At 44.5% G+C, this 13927-nt stretch overlaps 1 protein-coding gene across 1 annotated transcript in view; it reads left to right on the top strand.

Annotated features, from left to right (window-relative positions):
* Positions 1 to 10240, top strand: part of LOC115128545 (receptor-type tyrosine-protein phosphatase U-like) — a 285266-nt gene extending 275026 nt beyond the window's left edge. The window contains exons 25-30 of the mRNA XM_065017796.1: positions 410 to 559; positions 1842 to 2162; positions 3779 to 3904; positions 5749 to 5906; positions 7834 to 7969; positions 8283 to 10240. Of these exons, the coding sequence (XP_064873868.1) occupies positions 410 to 559; positions 1842 to 2162; positions 3779 to 3904; positions 5749 to 5906; positions 7834 to 7969; positions 8283 to 8363 (972 nt within the window). The 3' untranslated portion in view covers positions 8364 to 10240. The remainder of the gene's footprint in view (positions 1 to 409; positions 560 to 1841; positions 2163 to 3778; positions 3905 to 5748; positions 5907 to 7833; positions 7970 to 8282) is intronic.
* The last annotated feature ends 3687 nt before the right edge of the window (positions 10241 to 13927 follow it).

Genomic DNA, 13927 nt, shown 5'->3' with positions numbered 1-13927 from the left:
GACTGATATTTAGGTAGGCTATATAGCATGGGTTGGGCGTTTGGGCTTTTGGCTCTTTTTATGTATGTTCTAACGCCCTCTCCTTTCCTATTTTTTTACTATTATTAGCGGTTAGCAAAACAACATTTGTTTGTGGGCATGGTGATGTGGTGAATGTTGACATTTTAACAATTAATTGACATTAACAACAGTAATCAAATCCCAATGACACATAAACATTCCCTCCAAACCGCTAGCAATTATGGTCCTATTATCAAAACAAGATATTAGACTTTTCTTGATAGTTTCTCAATCTCAGTATCTTGTCTGTCGCTCCCTCTCTCTCTCTCTCTACCTCCATCCTTCCCTCACTTCCTCTCTCTCTCTCTCTCTCTCTCTCTCTCTCTCTCTCTCTCTCTCTCTCTCTCAGGAGCAGTATGTGTTCATCCATGATGCCATTCTGGAGGCCTGTTTGTGTGGAGAGACAGCTATACCTGTTCTTGAGTTTGCTCTGACCTATAAGGAGATGCTGAGGGTTGACTCACAGAGCAACACCTCCCAGCTACGAGAGGAGTTCCAGGTTAGACTACGTTTTGTAAACATTGTTTTAGCAACCAGAAACTATCTGACTAGATTTCAACCGGAATTTGACTTCTTTCCCATTACGTCTCGATGTCCTCTAAATATATTTTGTAAAGAAAATGGTTGAGGTTGATGTTTATTGTAACAGTGGAAATCTTTATTGTACTAGCATTAATTGTGCAAACTTAGATCTACTAACTCTCACCAAACCACTAGTCATGGCACAATACAGTACCATGTCCTTAGCTGAATGCATGGTCTATTGCAGCAGTCTGAGATTGTAAATTAAAGTCACATTTCTGTATGAGATGATCTCAGTTCATCTGACTAGATGGCTCTTCCTTTTCTTCCATTTTATTGACACAAATCATTAGTGACCTTCACCATGCATAATTACAGCTACTTATCTCTTTCAGACCGAGCTATTAAATACATTCATGATGGTTATTATAGTTGAATGAAATATCTTCACGGAAATCAGACATTTAGGGTAAATCCCAAATAGCACCCTATTCCGTGTATAATGCACTACTTTTGACTAGAGTCCTCTTGGCCCTGGCCAAAAGGAGTGCACTAAATAGGGAATATGGAGCCATTTTGGACAATGGTTCTGATAATATTTAAACGCATATCTCCAAGATGTAATCCTGATGCAATGTAAGTTAGTCATAATTATAATGCACCATTCATACTGTCAAATTCAACAGGGAGTTATAATTCAACACAATACACAGCAAGTTAAATAATCAGTTTAATTTCCCTTCCAATTTTATTTCTCTAACCTCAATGTGCTTATACATAATGTATGTGGTTTGCGATTAAATGAGTTTTTATCCATTAAGCCCCTTCATGGTTTTTTGACTGATGCTAAATGCGTTTTAAAGTTTCAGCCGGATGATGATTAGACAGTGAAATATTTGCGGTTGTCAAATATTGACAGTTAGACAGTTTGAGCTGAGTACATTTTAAATGCCCTTGTCCTCTTTCTCTTTTCTCTCGTCTCACTCTATCTCTCTCCCTCTCTTTGTCTCTCTCTCTCTCACACCCTCGCTCTCTGTCTCTGTTTATCTCCCTGTGTCTGCCTCGGTTCCTCTATCTCTGTCTCTCACTCTCTCTCTAACAAACACCAATGCACTCTTCTCAATTTGTCTCTTCCCTCTCTCCCAAATTTCTGTCACATTCCCACATCTCTTATTCTCCAACATCCTCTTCGACCCTGTCTGTACCACTCCATCTCACCCTCTCTCTCCTTCTTTATCTCTCTCCACCCCCTCCTCCAGACGTTGAACTCTGTGACCCCTCACCTGGATGTGGAGGAGTGCAGCGTATCCCTGTTGCCGAGGAACCGCGAGAAGAACCGTAGCATGGACGTCCTGCCCCCCGACCGCGCCCTGGCCTTCCTGGTCACCACTGAGGGCATTGCCGAGGGCAACAACTACATCAACGCCGCTCTCACTGACAGCTTCCACCGGCCCGCCGCCTTCGTGGTCACACCTCACCCGTTACCGGGAACCACGGCAGACTTCTGGAGGCTGGTCTATGACTATGGATGTACCTCGGTGGTGATGCTCAACCAGATCAACCAGTCCAACTCTGCCTGGGTGAGAAGAGGGGAGGTGAGGGGGAGGGGATGGAGGAAGGAAGAGGGGAATGAATTGATGATGTTGACTGACTGACTGACTGACTGACTGACTGACTGACTGACTGACTGACTGACTGACTGACTGACTGAGCGAGCCCTGTGGCTATCAGGTACTGATCAAATATCTCATCCTCATACTCGATTGGTCAAAGCTGTACTCTGACTAATCCCATGTAATAGCAAGATGACTTATTGCCTTTGTATAGATTAATTAATAGTTGATACATATTTTTCCTGCTTGTCAGGGCATTACCATGTCCATAAGCATTTCACTGTTAGTCTACACCTGTTGTTTACGAAGCATGTGACAAATAAATAACATTTGATTAGATTTCTTATTATTCTGTACTCGCCCGTGTGTTTGCTCATGTGTGGCTTTGTCTGTGGTCTTCTTATCTTTCACCTGTAACTGTGGCCTGACCAATGTTTACACCATGGCTCTCATCTAGAACTGGCTGTCTCTCTCTGGTCTACTCTCACTCCTTCCCTCATTCCCTCTCGCTCTTTCTCCTTCACACTCTTCCTCTCCTTCCTTGACGCTTTTTCACCTTTCACTCTCTTTCTTTCTTTCTCATTACTCTTCTCTTCTTCTCTCTCTTGTCTCTTGTTCCCCCTCCCTGTATCATCTCTGCCATACTATCCTTCTTGCTGTCTTTTTTCCTCCCCTCTCTCTTTCCATCCCCCACTCCCTCCATTTCTCTCTCTACCAGTAGATTAACAGTGTACCCTCGTCATCTGTGCTACCTGTCTCTGTGTATAAATATTTATCTCTCCCTCTGCCCCCCTGTCACCTCGTTAATAACTCTCTGTCAACGTGAGTGGACATTATAGCTACCTTGTTCCTAACCCTGCCCCCCCCACCTCCCCTTTCCCTCCCCTTCCTGTCACAGCTAACACTATTAGCATGTTAACACTACACTCCCCTGTGTCTCCCTCCCTCTATCCCTCCTTCCCTTCTTGCTCCTCTCTCCAGCCCCCTCGCTGTCACAGCTAACACTGTTATCAATTTAACACTACACTCCCCAGTGTCTCCATCCCTCCGTTCCTCCCTTCGGCTAATGAGTCTTTGAAGCAGCTGCGACCTGCATTGACTGAAGACCTTGGCCCGGTCTGTGTGCAATGTGCACCAATCCCTGATTGACTCCATGTGTATTTCTCCTAGGCACTGCCGAGGTTACCCCCTGACCACACTGCATTCATTTATAATGGGCTGATGTTAATAATTTAGAGTGATGAATTATTCAAATGCTGTGAAACGCTGTAAAACTGTGTGGTATGTGTGTTATGCTATGTGATTGATTGTACTCAGAGTTCTCAGTAATGACAGTGTTTTCTGCTCATTCAGTTAACACTGCTACTATGTGTTGGATAATTGGATAATTGTGGATCTGGCTAAATGTCTGTCCTGTCGATCCTCAGGCGTCTTGTTATTGACTTCTGCCATCCTGCTCTGTGACATAATGATTTGATTTCACTCCTCCGCCTCCATAGTCCACTAATCACTTGTTATCTTCCTCTTTCTTCCCCCCCTTCTCTCTATCTCTCTGTCTCTCTCTTCCTCTGTCCTCCTCTCAGCCATGTCTAAAGTACTGGCCAGAGCCTGGGCTGCAGCAGTTTGGACCAATGACAGTGGAGCTCCTGTCCATGACGGCTGATGATGACGTCATCATTCGTCTGTTCCGGGTTCAGAACATCATGCGGGTAGGTCTTCGGTCGTGGTCAATGATAGACTGGCTGTCTAAGTCCATTTTTATGCTCTGATAAGTTAAGGGACTACAGTCGAAAATTAAACGGCTGACTAAATCTTTCTCATGGAAAGAAATGTTGATTAATGTTGCATTGTCCGTGTCAAATAATAAAGTTAGAATAAAGTCAAGTTTTGAAATTATATCAGTCTGCTGGTTCCATCACTCAAGTCTGACAGTTTAGTCATATCTCTTTAATTTTGTCAAGTTCTTAAAACATATTTTCCCACTGTCTCTTCATGCGTATTTAGTAGAAAGCCTAATGGCCCCTTTTACATTCGTAGTCGGTCTACTGAATATGTGAGATGAGGCATGTATTAGTCACCATACACCTCACAATTATTGTCAATGACCTAAAGTGTATTTTTGACAGCGTAATGATGAAATGATGAAATTGTCAGCCTTTTCAATGCCTGTTAAATCATTGTAAAATGGTGTGTTGTGGTCTGTATGTATGTCTGCATGTGTGTGTGTGTGTGTGTGTGTGTGTGTGTGTCTATGTCTGTGTGTGCTGTATCCTATAGCTATGTGCCTCCCTCCTAGCCGTTGACTGCATGTTGTCTTCGTGATTGTGACTAGCTTAGTCTCCCAGCGTTGATCAGAAAGGCACTTCCCAACACCTCTCTCTGAGCTCATCCACCTTTCACCACCCAGGTGTTCCTCTATTAGCCTCCAGCAAAACAACTCCTCTTGTCAGCTAGTCTCCCTACCTCCCCCTCCTCACCCCCCTGTCAGCTAGTCTCCCTGCCTTGCTCTCCCAACCTCTCCCTTCTAACCACCTGTCAGGTATAGCGTCCCTAGTCTCTCTCCTTGCCTCCCCCTAGCACCTCCCCTCCTCCGCCCGCCGCACCCTCCTGTCAGCCCTCTGTCACCCCGACAGAGCCCTGTCCCCCTCAGTGTCACCCCCAGTCTCCCTCAGTGTCACCCCCAGTCTCCCCATGAGGAGGGAGGAGGGGAAGGCAACTCTCAGAAACGATCCCTACTGCCTCTTCACAGGATCCCACTGATCCTACCAATCAGATCTGTCCAGCAACAGGAACAGGGAGGGAGGATGGTATACACTTTCCCAGCAATGTTTCCATCTCACAGTAGAACATTTAATCTATGGGCAGCATGTTGGGCAAGTAACCGTGTTGGGCAAGTAACCGAAAGGTTGCTAGTACGAATGTGCCCTTGAGCAAGGCACGTAACCAGAATTTCTGCAGGGTTGCTGTTGATAATGGCTGACCCTGACCGTGAACTCACTCTCCCATGGTGTCTCAGAGGGAGTTGGGATATGCAAAAAACACATTTCAAATTCACAAATGGTATTAATACACTTTGTACAAGTTAATGACTGTATATGTGAATGGACAATGAAATCAATCACGTGACACCATGTATTCCTATGTGAAGACTCAATAGCTCATTGAAGCCAAATTAAGTCAGTTAAAATTGTGTCTCATGGAGACATAACATTTGCAGTTTGAGCAACTCCAGGAAGTGATGTTGCAGGCTAGCTCAGTGCTGCCCCATCTCATTGAATAACTAAAGTTGAAGGCCGATCGGGGTACTGCAGTTTTCCATAAGCAAAAACTAAACTTATACCTTCTTCTGTGTGTGATTTTAAGCCTTGTCCCCAAGGGGAATGGTGGCAGGTCTTTGCCATTTCTACCAGTTTCCTTCTGGGTTAGAGATGTCCATTATAGGATGCCATACATGTCTACAACACAATATTAGCATTGTCCGTTTCTCTCCTTTCTCTGTCTCTGTCTCTGTCTCTCTCTCTCTCTGTCGCTCTCTCTCGCTCTCTCCCCCCAGCTCCAGGAAGGTCAGCTGGTGGTTCGTCATTTCCAGTTCCTGCGCTGGTCTCCATACCGCGACGTCCCAGACTCTAAGAAGGCTTTCCTCAGCCTCCTGGCCCAGGTCCACAACTGGCAGAGGGAGTGTGGAGAGGGACGTACCATCGTCCACTGTCTGTGAGTTACCACTGTCCACCATTTTGCTCATCAATTTTTATCATCCCTTAGGGAAGTTTAGTTTGCAGATAGGATACACAGAAATGATTCAAATGACCAGTGCATTGCGATTGATTTTAGCGATCGTGATCTCTGTAAAAACGTTGAGGAAGTTGGTTTAAGAAGTTTACAGCTGCGCTCTGGTCGGATTGGTCCTCGGGCCATATGGAACGTATACAAACAAAACCCTATTTCACATTGAAGGCGCCATTGGCTCTTGTTCACTCCTGTTGTGATCATACTGTACAGAAAGCATGTTGCATCCATCTTGTTGGATAATTGTACATTTGTACATTTGTACATTTTGAAAATAGAGTTTGCAAGACAGTACTCTGTGGCTTTTTGTAAAACAGTAAGTACGTTTTCAAAATGTAGTGGCCTTCTCAAAACACAAGTACAGTCAGAAAAACTACAGTATACCTTCAAAATTGCTAATAGAATTAATCAAAAGAACACGATTGCTTGCAAAAAGATTAACGCAACCAAGTCTTTTAAATCTCCCAATCAAATTGTAAAATGCGCGTAATAATATTAGACTGTTACCCACGTAAGAATCCCTCTCTTTCAGACAGATGACAGTTTACTTTGAGTGAGGATGCGCAACGTTTGCGGGTGTAACGCCAAAGTATTATAACGAGTAATGTAACCTTTTTTTCTCTCAGGGAGTAATAAGTAAATGAATTTGTTATTGTTGAAAGAAGTAACAGTTAATAGCGTATATATGACTTTTTTTTTAGTAACGACCCCAACACGGCTAATGAGTAACCCAAAGTTAATCAGAAGTAACCCATCTTCATTCTCTGTGTCTCTGCATGTCTGTAATATTGTACCAAATCATAATTGTAACCAATCAGAACAGCATGTACTAAGGTAAGAAAATGATCAGAAGTCCTCTATGTTTATTTGATCATTGCTGTTCTGCTACAGTATAGATACTTTTCAACACAGATCCAAACATTGCTTGTACGAGATTGAGAAAAATGATAATCAGAGGTCACGCCTTGCTTCAGTAGATTGAGTTATGTTGGTTCCGGTCCCACTTGCTAGTTTAACAACCATCAAAAGCACATGTTTTTGAACTAATACTCTCTACTTAAAGCATTTAGCCTGCCTGTGTGTAGTGTTAAATGAGGCAGGATAAAACGTCAACCCCCAAGTGTTCACTACTACACTCCTATTTACCAGAACAGTTTTCATAATTACCGTAAAAAAAAAGGCTAGGCTCTAGTTCCCTAGCCTCTCCTAAACTTCAGCTACACTACATATCTATCCAGCCTGGATTGGGCTCTGGGGTCCACATGCTAAGCATGTGTCCCATCTGGCACCCTGTGCCACATATAGTGCACTATTTTGGACCAGAGCTCTATGGGGCCTGGTCAAAAGTAGTGCACTACCATAGGCAATAGGGCTCCATTTGAGACGCAGCCCTGTATTAGATGTACTTCCACGTTTATGGATTTAATGAGAACATTCCTCAGTTGCCAGTCTGCAAGTCTTCAAAGTTCTCCGCATTGCTGTTTTTCTGACAGCCACCTTGATCCGAGTCTGACTGAGCTGTGACATTTCACTTTATGGCTTTCCCCATAACACCTTCAGCCTCCGTCTCTGCCCTGTATCCTAGGGATGTGACTCACACTGATGTAGTGTCAGTTACTGTCTCTCTGTATGTGTCTGTGTCTGTGTTTGTTTCGCTATATTTATCTCTCTATGGGCATGTGTCCGTGTCTGTGTCTGTACCTGTTTCTGCACCATATACCCCGGTTTTGCAATCTGACTTATTCTGACACATTTCGCAACACAGGCTAGTCTCTCAGTGGTCAGAAAGTGTATACATAATGATTCATAGGCACTGACCCACGTACTGTGTTTCTCCCTGTGTGTGTAACAGTAACGGTGGTGGTAGGAGTGGTACGTTCTGTGCTTGTACCATGCTGCTAGAGATGATCCGTCATCACAGCCTGGTGGATGTCTTCTACGCTGCCAAGACGCTACGCAACTCCAAACCCAACATGGTGGAGACCATGGCAAGTAATAACCTTGATTTAACCAGGGAAGGCCCTTTTTAGAACCTATTTTGGTAAGGCGATCTAATACGGTGGACAGGAGTTTACATGTCTTAAGGCTCAGTTCAGTCAAACTTGCAGTGGTTTACAATATTTACACACTCAAATACAGATCGCTGATCGATTGAATTCAAGCTTTAATCTATAGCAAAGTATCCAGGTATCAAATCAAATCAAATGTATTTATGTAGCCCTTCTTACATCAGCTGATATCTCAAAGTGCTGTACAGAAACCCAGCATGTAGAGGAATGTTGACACCTGTGTTGTTTTCAGGAGCAGTACCGGTTCTGCTATGACCTGGCCTTGGAGTACCTGGACGCCTTGGACTGCCTGAGTGAGATAGAAGTGAGATAGCACTGATCCCAGATCAGCTCAGGCTCAGGGTAGATAGAGTGGAGTACCTGGACGCCTTGGACTGCCTGAGTGAGATAGAAGTGAGATAGCACTGATCCCAGATCAGCTCAGGCCCAGAAGAAATGGAGTGGAGTCCTGGACCTAGCCTGGATCTCAGCCTGGGTCCACATTACCTGGGCTTCCCAGCCTGGTCCTAGCCTGAGTCCACAGCCTGGGCCTGGATCTGGGCCTGAGTCCACACTGCTCTGCTTCTCTCTCTACACTTCTACATCTAGCACAGATTTGTCAGACCTTCTCAACCCTAGAAGGGGTGTAGGGATAGAGGCCTGGGACTCAGTCCGCTGCCTGAGTCCGGCCTGGTCCACACCACTCCGTCCTGGGTTTTCCCTTGGGTCTACAGCCTGGGTCTAGCCATGTTCCTGCTCTGCTTCCCTCTACACCCCCAGGTCTGGGTGTATCAGTGTATCTGCTGCCATAACGGACCTGGACAAAAAACTGAGAGCGAAAGAGAGGGAGACAGAGAGAGATGATGGGACTTGCTTCTACCTTCTACCTGTCGTATAATGTACTCTTTTCCTTTCCCCTGCATTCTTATCCCATCTGTAAGTTGCTCTTCTGTTCGGTGCCACATACTATCTGCCAAACACAAGGAAGAGGACAAGGAAATGGGCAGGATCGTCCTCTTCTCATTGGGCGTATTTCTGGTCACCTGAGCACTGGTGGTATACTCAAAGGTCTCCGCAACTTCCTGCCTTATTTTATTATGTCAATGACAACAATAACAACAACATCGAAAAACACAAAAGCTGAAGTATAACAACAAGACAATGATGTCACAACTGCAGCAGATAAAATATGTCAACTATTAGGTGATTTTGTGTGTTTGTTTTGTAATACGTATAATGATCTTGTAAATGATGCAATGATCTACTGTTGGTGAACATCCGATGTTGTTACTGTACACTGGTGTTTTCTCTGGTGAGGCTGGAATGGCTATTTCTCCATCGGCAGAGAAGAAGTTTACAAAGAAAATGACACTGAAATGATGTTTGGTGCATCGATCCTATGGTCCTACTGTACAGAAAGGACCTATCTGGTTTATTATTTATTGTATGTGTAAATAGATTGTTTTCCAGATGTTTCTAGATGTTTGTTGTCTTAACTCTGTGCCAATTCATTCTATTTTGTCTATGAACAACATGGTCTCATTAGAATAATGTCAAAATAGTGACGTTTAACCATTGTAATGGTATGCCATCCAATTACTTTTATGTCACTTCTGGTGACATATTACTCCATATTAGTAATGAGATATGTCTGCTATAAATTACATTCTAGGTTTATGTCACCCAATTTGACATAGGACTTATGTAATTTCTGGTGACATATTACTTCATATTTGTAATGAGATATGTCTGCTATAAATGAGGACCACTTGAGCACCTGCATGCCAGTCAGTTGTTAGTGTTTCCATTGCAGTTTGTGACCCAGTCTGCTTCAGGGGACCGCCCCCACTGCTACCAGAGACTGGGGTTGCAAAATTACAGTAGCTTTCCAAAATTCCCAGATTTGTCCTGAAATGAAATAAGCAAGAAGGGAATCTTCCAACTGCGACACTTATGACTTGGAATCTTACTAAAGGGATTTCAGGAAACCTGGGACGTTCAGGGAAGTTACCTAATTTTGCAACCCTATGCGAGAACCCCAGAGAGAGTAATGTAACAAAAAAAATGACATGATTTGTCTCTAGCTGTGGGAACAAACGTGATCAGTTTGCCGAAATTAGTTGTTTTTTGCATTTGTATTTATTCATTCAATGTTTTATTTTATAATTGTGTATAAATGAAAATAAATAAAATATTATGATGTTGGTAATATCACATGATTCATGCACTTTCTAGGTTTTTAGAACATGTTTAGACACTTGGAATGACAGACTAAGCAATGCATTTCGTTTTTATGTGATTTTAGCCTCACCCTTTCATGCACTTCAATTATCTTTGGCTATCACTTTCTTGCAGGAAGCATCTTATAACACACACACACACACACACACACACACACACACACACACACACACACACACACACACACACACACACACACACACACACACACACACACACACACACACACACACACACACACACACACACACACACACACACACACACACACACTTTTACAATGTGCTTAGTCTTTCCTGTTGACCTGTAGTTTAATTTACCCTTATCATTTAATGAAGTGTAGCGTTAATGGTCTGGTGTTATCATGTAACCAGACTGACTAGCTGACTAGCTGGTTCTGCTACAGAGCTCTAGGAGCCTGATGAATTTATTGATCCAGTCTACACACCATCCCACCTCAAATAGAGAGAGAGAGAGAGAGAGAGACAGGGCAGATAGAGCGACAGGTAGCCCACCGTACCTCACCAACTCATACATCATATCATCCAACAAGAACATTGGTTGCATTTCATTTCATTTTCATAAGGTCCTGATAAGTCTTGACGATGGAACATCTCACCCCTCTATCTTCAGTCTGTCCATCGACCTCTGCCTTGTCTGTCCATCGACCTCTGCCTTGTCTGTCCATTGACCTCTGCCTTGTCTGTCCATCGACCTCTGCCTTGTCTGTCCATTGACCTCTGCCTTGTCTGTCCATCGACCACTGCCTTGTCTGTCCATCGACCACTGCCTTGTCTGTCCATCGACCTCTGCCTTGTCTGTCCATTGACCTCTGCCTTGTCTGTCCATCGACCTCTGCCTTGTCTGTCCATTGACCTCTGCCTTGTCTGTCCATCGACCACTGCCTTGTCTGTCCATCGACCTCTGCCTTGTCTGTCCATCGACCTCTGCCTTGTCTGTCCATCGACCTCTGCCTTGTCTGTCCATCGACCACTGCCTTGTCTGTCCATTGACCTCTGCCTTGTCTGTCCATTGACCTCTGCCTTGTCTGTCCATTGACCTCTGCCTTGTCTGTCCATCGACCTCTGCCTTGTCTGTCCATCGACCTCTGCCTTGTCTGTCCATCGACCTCTGCCTTGTCTGTCCATCGACCTCTGCCTTGTCTGTCCATTGACCTCTGCCTTGTCTGTCCATTGACCTCTGCCTTACACGGAACCTAAACCGGCTGTGTGCGTGCACCATCGTGTACCATCGTGCACCATCGTGCGCCATCGTGCATACATTCATTTTGTCCCCCCACACCAAATGCGATCACGACACGCAGGTTCAAATATCAAAACAAACTCTGAACCAATTACATTAATTTGGGGACAGGGCGAAAAGCATTAAACATGTATGGCAATTTAGCTAGCTAGCTTGCTGTTGCTAGCTAATTTGTCCTGGGATATAAACACTGAGTTGTTATTTTACCTGAAATAGGTCCTCTTCTCCGACAATTAATCCACACATAAAACGGTCAACCGAATCATTTCTAGTCATCTGTCCTCCTTCCAGTCTTTTTCATCTTTGAACTTATATGGTGATTGGCATCTAAACTTTCATAGTATTACCACTACAACCGGCAACAAAGTACGTCTTTCAATCACCCACATGGGTATAACCAATGAGAAGATGGCACGTGGGTACCTGCTTCTTTAAACCAATGAGGAGATGGGAGAGGCAGGACTTTCAGCAAGATCTGCGTCAGAAATAGAACTGATTCTATTTCAACCCTTGGCAACACAGACGCTCGTTGTGGATGCAATAATTGAATAACATGGATCTCTAAATTTATTTTGGCGATGCACGTGCACGCGACTTGTCTGGTCAGCATGTTAGGTCTCTATTTTTGGCTGGCGTTAAGGCAGCGCTAGTGTCAGACGCATGTTAGTTTGCAATTTCGTCATGCAGAAACTGGAGGACTGGAATTTTCCAGCCCTAAAGCAATTTACCTGTCTTATATCAACTCGCTTGAGGTGCGTTCTTAAAAACATGATCCAAAGTGTTAATTTCAGACAGCTCTGATAGGGATATTTAAGACCAACCAAAAGCTGGTTTTAGCAGTAACACAGTTGGTTATAGCATGAATCTTGACAGCAGAAATGCAAACTGCCCATATGCGAATGGGTCAAGAGCAGGCTAATGTTTTTTCACCTTTATTTAACTAGGCAAGTGAGTTATGAACAAATTCTTATTGTCAATGACAGCCTAGGAACAGTGGGTTAACTGCCTGTTCAGGGGCAGAACAACAGAATATTACCTTGTCAGCTCAGGGATTTGAACTTGCAAACTTTTGGTTACGAGTCCAACGCTCTAACCACTAGGCTACCCTGCCATTGTACTTTGTATTTAGAAACATAAAAATTGATGGGTTTTTTTCCATTTCGTTTAATTTAATTAAAAAGCAAGCATAGCCTCCCCTCATCTCAATTAAGGCTTTTTTTGTCTACCCATTGCAATCACGAAGTAGTAAATACTGTCAAATGGTTTTGGCTCCTGAGACCGCTTGTAAATACATCTAAATAACCAACGCTTTATTAAAATATCAAGAGGAGTAAAACAGTGAGCTGACGTTCACTTTTTATCTATGCATTGTAGGCAGGCCTGCATTATTTTAGCCATGCAGGTCCTGTTTTGGACATCCGTAAAACCCCCGTGTCCGTGTCCATCATGAAACGAGAGAACCTCGGGGGAACCTCGTATTTAGGGCGTTTGTAAACTGTAAAAATGGCTTGTTTTCCGTTTTCATATGTTCAAAACCCAAGCCCTCCCTTAGGCCTACTGTAACGAAGGCTGGTTCAACAGCAATGCCTGTGTTGTTTATCCTGCCGATTTTATGATGTCATTACTCTGTATCACGGAGGCGCTCCGCACTGCTAAAGCTAACTCTCTCTCCTCTGCTCTCATCCTTCTAGACCTATCGGCTGCCTTCGATACTGTGAACCATCAGATCCTCCTCTCCACCCTCTCCGAGTTGGGCATCTCCGGCGCGGCCCACGCTTGGATTGCGTCCTACCTGACAGGTCGCTCCTACCAGGTGGCGTGGCGAGAATCCGTCTCCTCACCACGTGCTCTCACCACTGGTGTCCCCCAGGGCTCTGTTCTAGGCCCTCTCCTATTCTCGCTATACACCAAGTCACTTGGCTCTGTCATAACCTCACATGGTCTCTCCTATCATTGCTATGCAGACGACACACAATTAATCTTCTCCTTTCCCCCTTCTGACGACCAGGTGGCTAATCGCATCTCTGCATGTCTGGCAGACATATCAGTGTGGATGACGGATCATCACCTCAAGCTGAACCTCGGCAAGACGGAGCTGCTCTTCCTCCCGGGAAGGACTGCCCGTTCCATGATCTCGCCATCACGGTTGACAACTCCATTGTGTCCTCGTCCCAGAGCGCTAAGAACCTTGGCGTGATCCTGGACAACACCCTGTCGTTCTCAAATAACATCAAGGCGGTGGCCCGTTCCTGTAGGTTCATGCTCTACAACATCCGCAGAGTACGACCCTGCCTCACACAGGAAGCGGCGCAGGTCCTAATCCAGGCACTTGTCATCTCCCGTCTGGATTACTGCAACTCGCTGTTGGCTGGGCTCCCTGCCTGTGCCATTAAA

Source organism: Oncorhynchus nerka, linkage group LG4 (assembly GCF_034236695.1).
Source record: "Oncorhynchus nerka isolate Pitt River linkage group LG4, Oner_Uvic_2.0, whole genome shotgun sequence".
NCBI lineage: Eukaryota > Metazoa > Chordata > Actinopteri > Salmoniformes > Salmonidae > Oncorhynchus > Oncorhynchus nerka.
The sequence above is the reverse complement of the archived record's forward strand: the minus strand, read 5'-3'. Positions and strand labels throughout refer to the sequence as shown.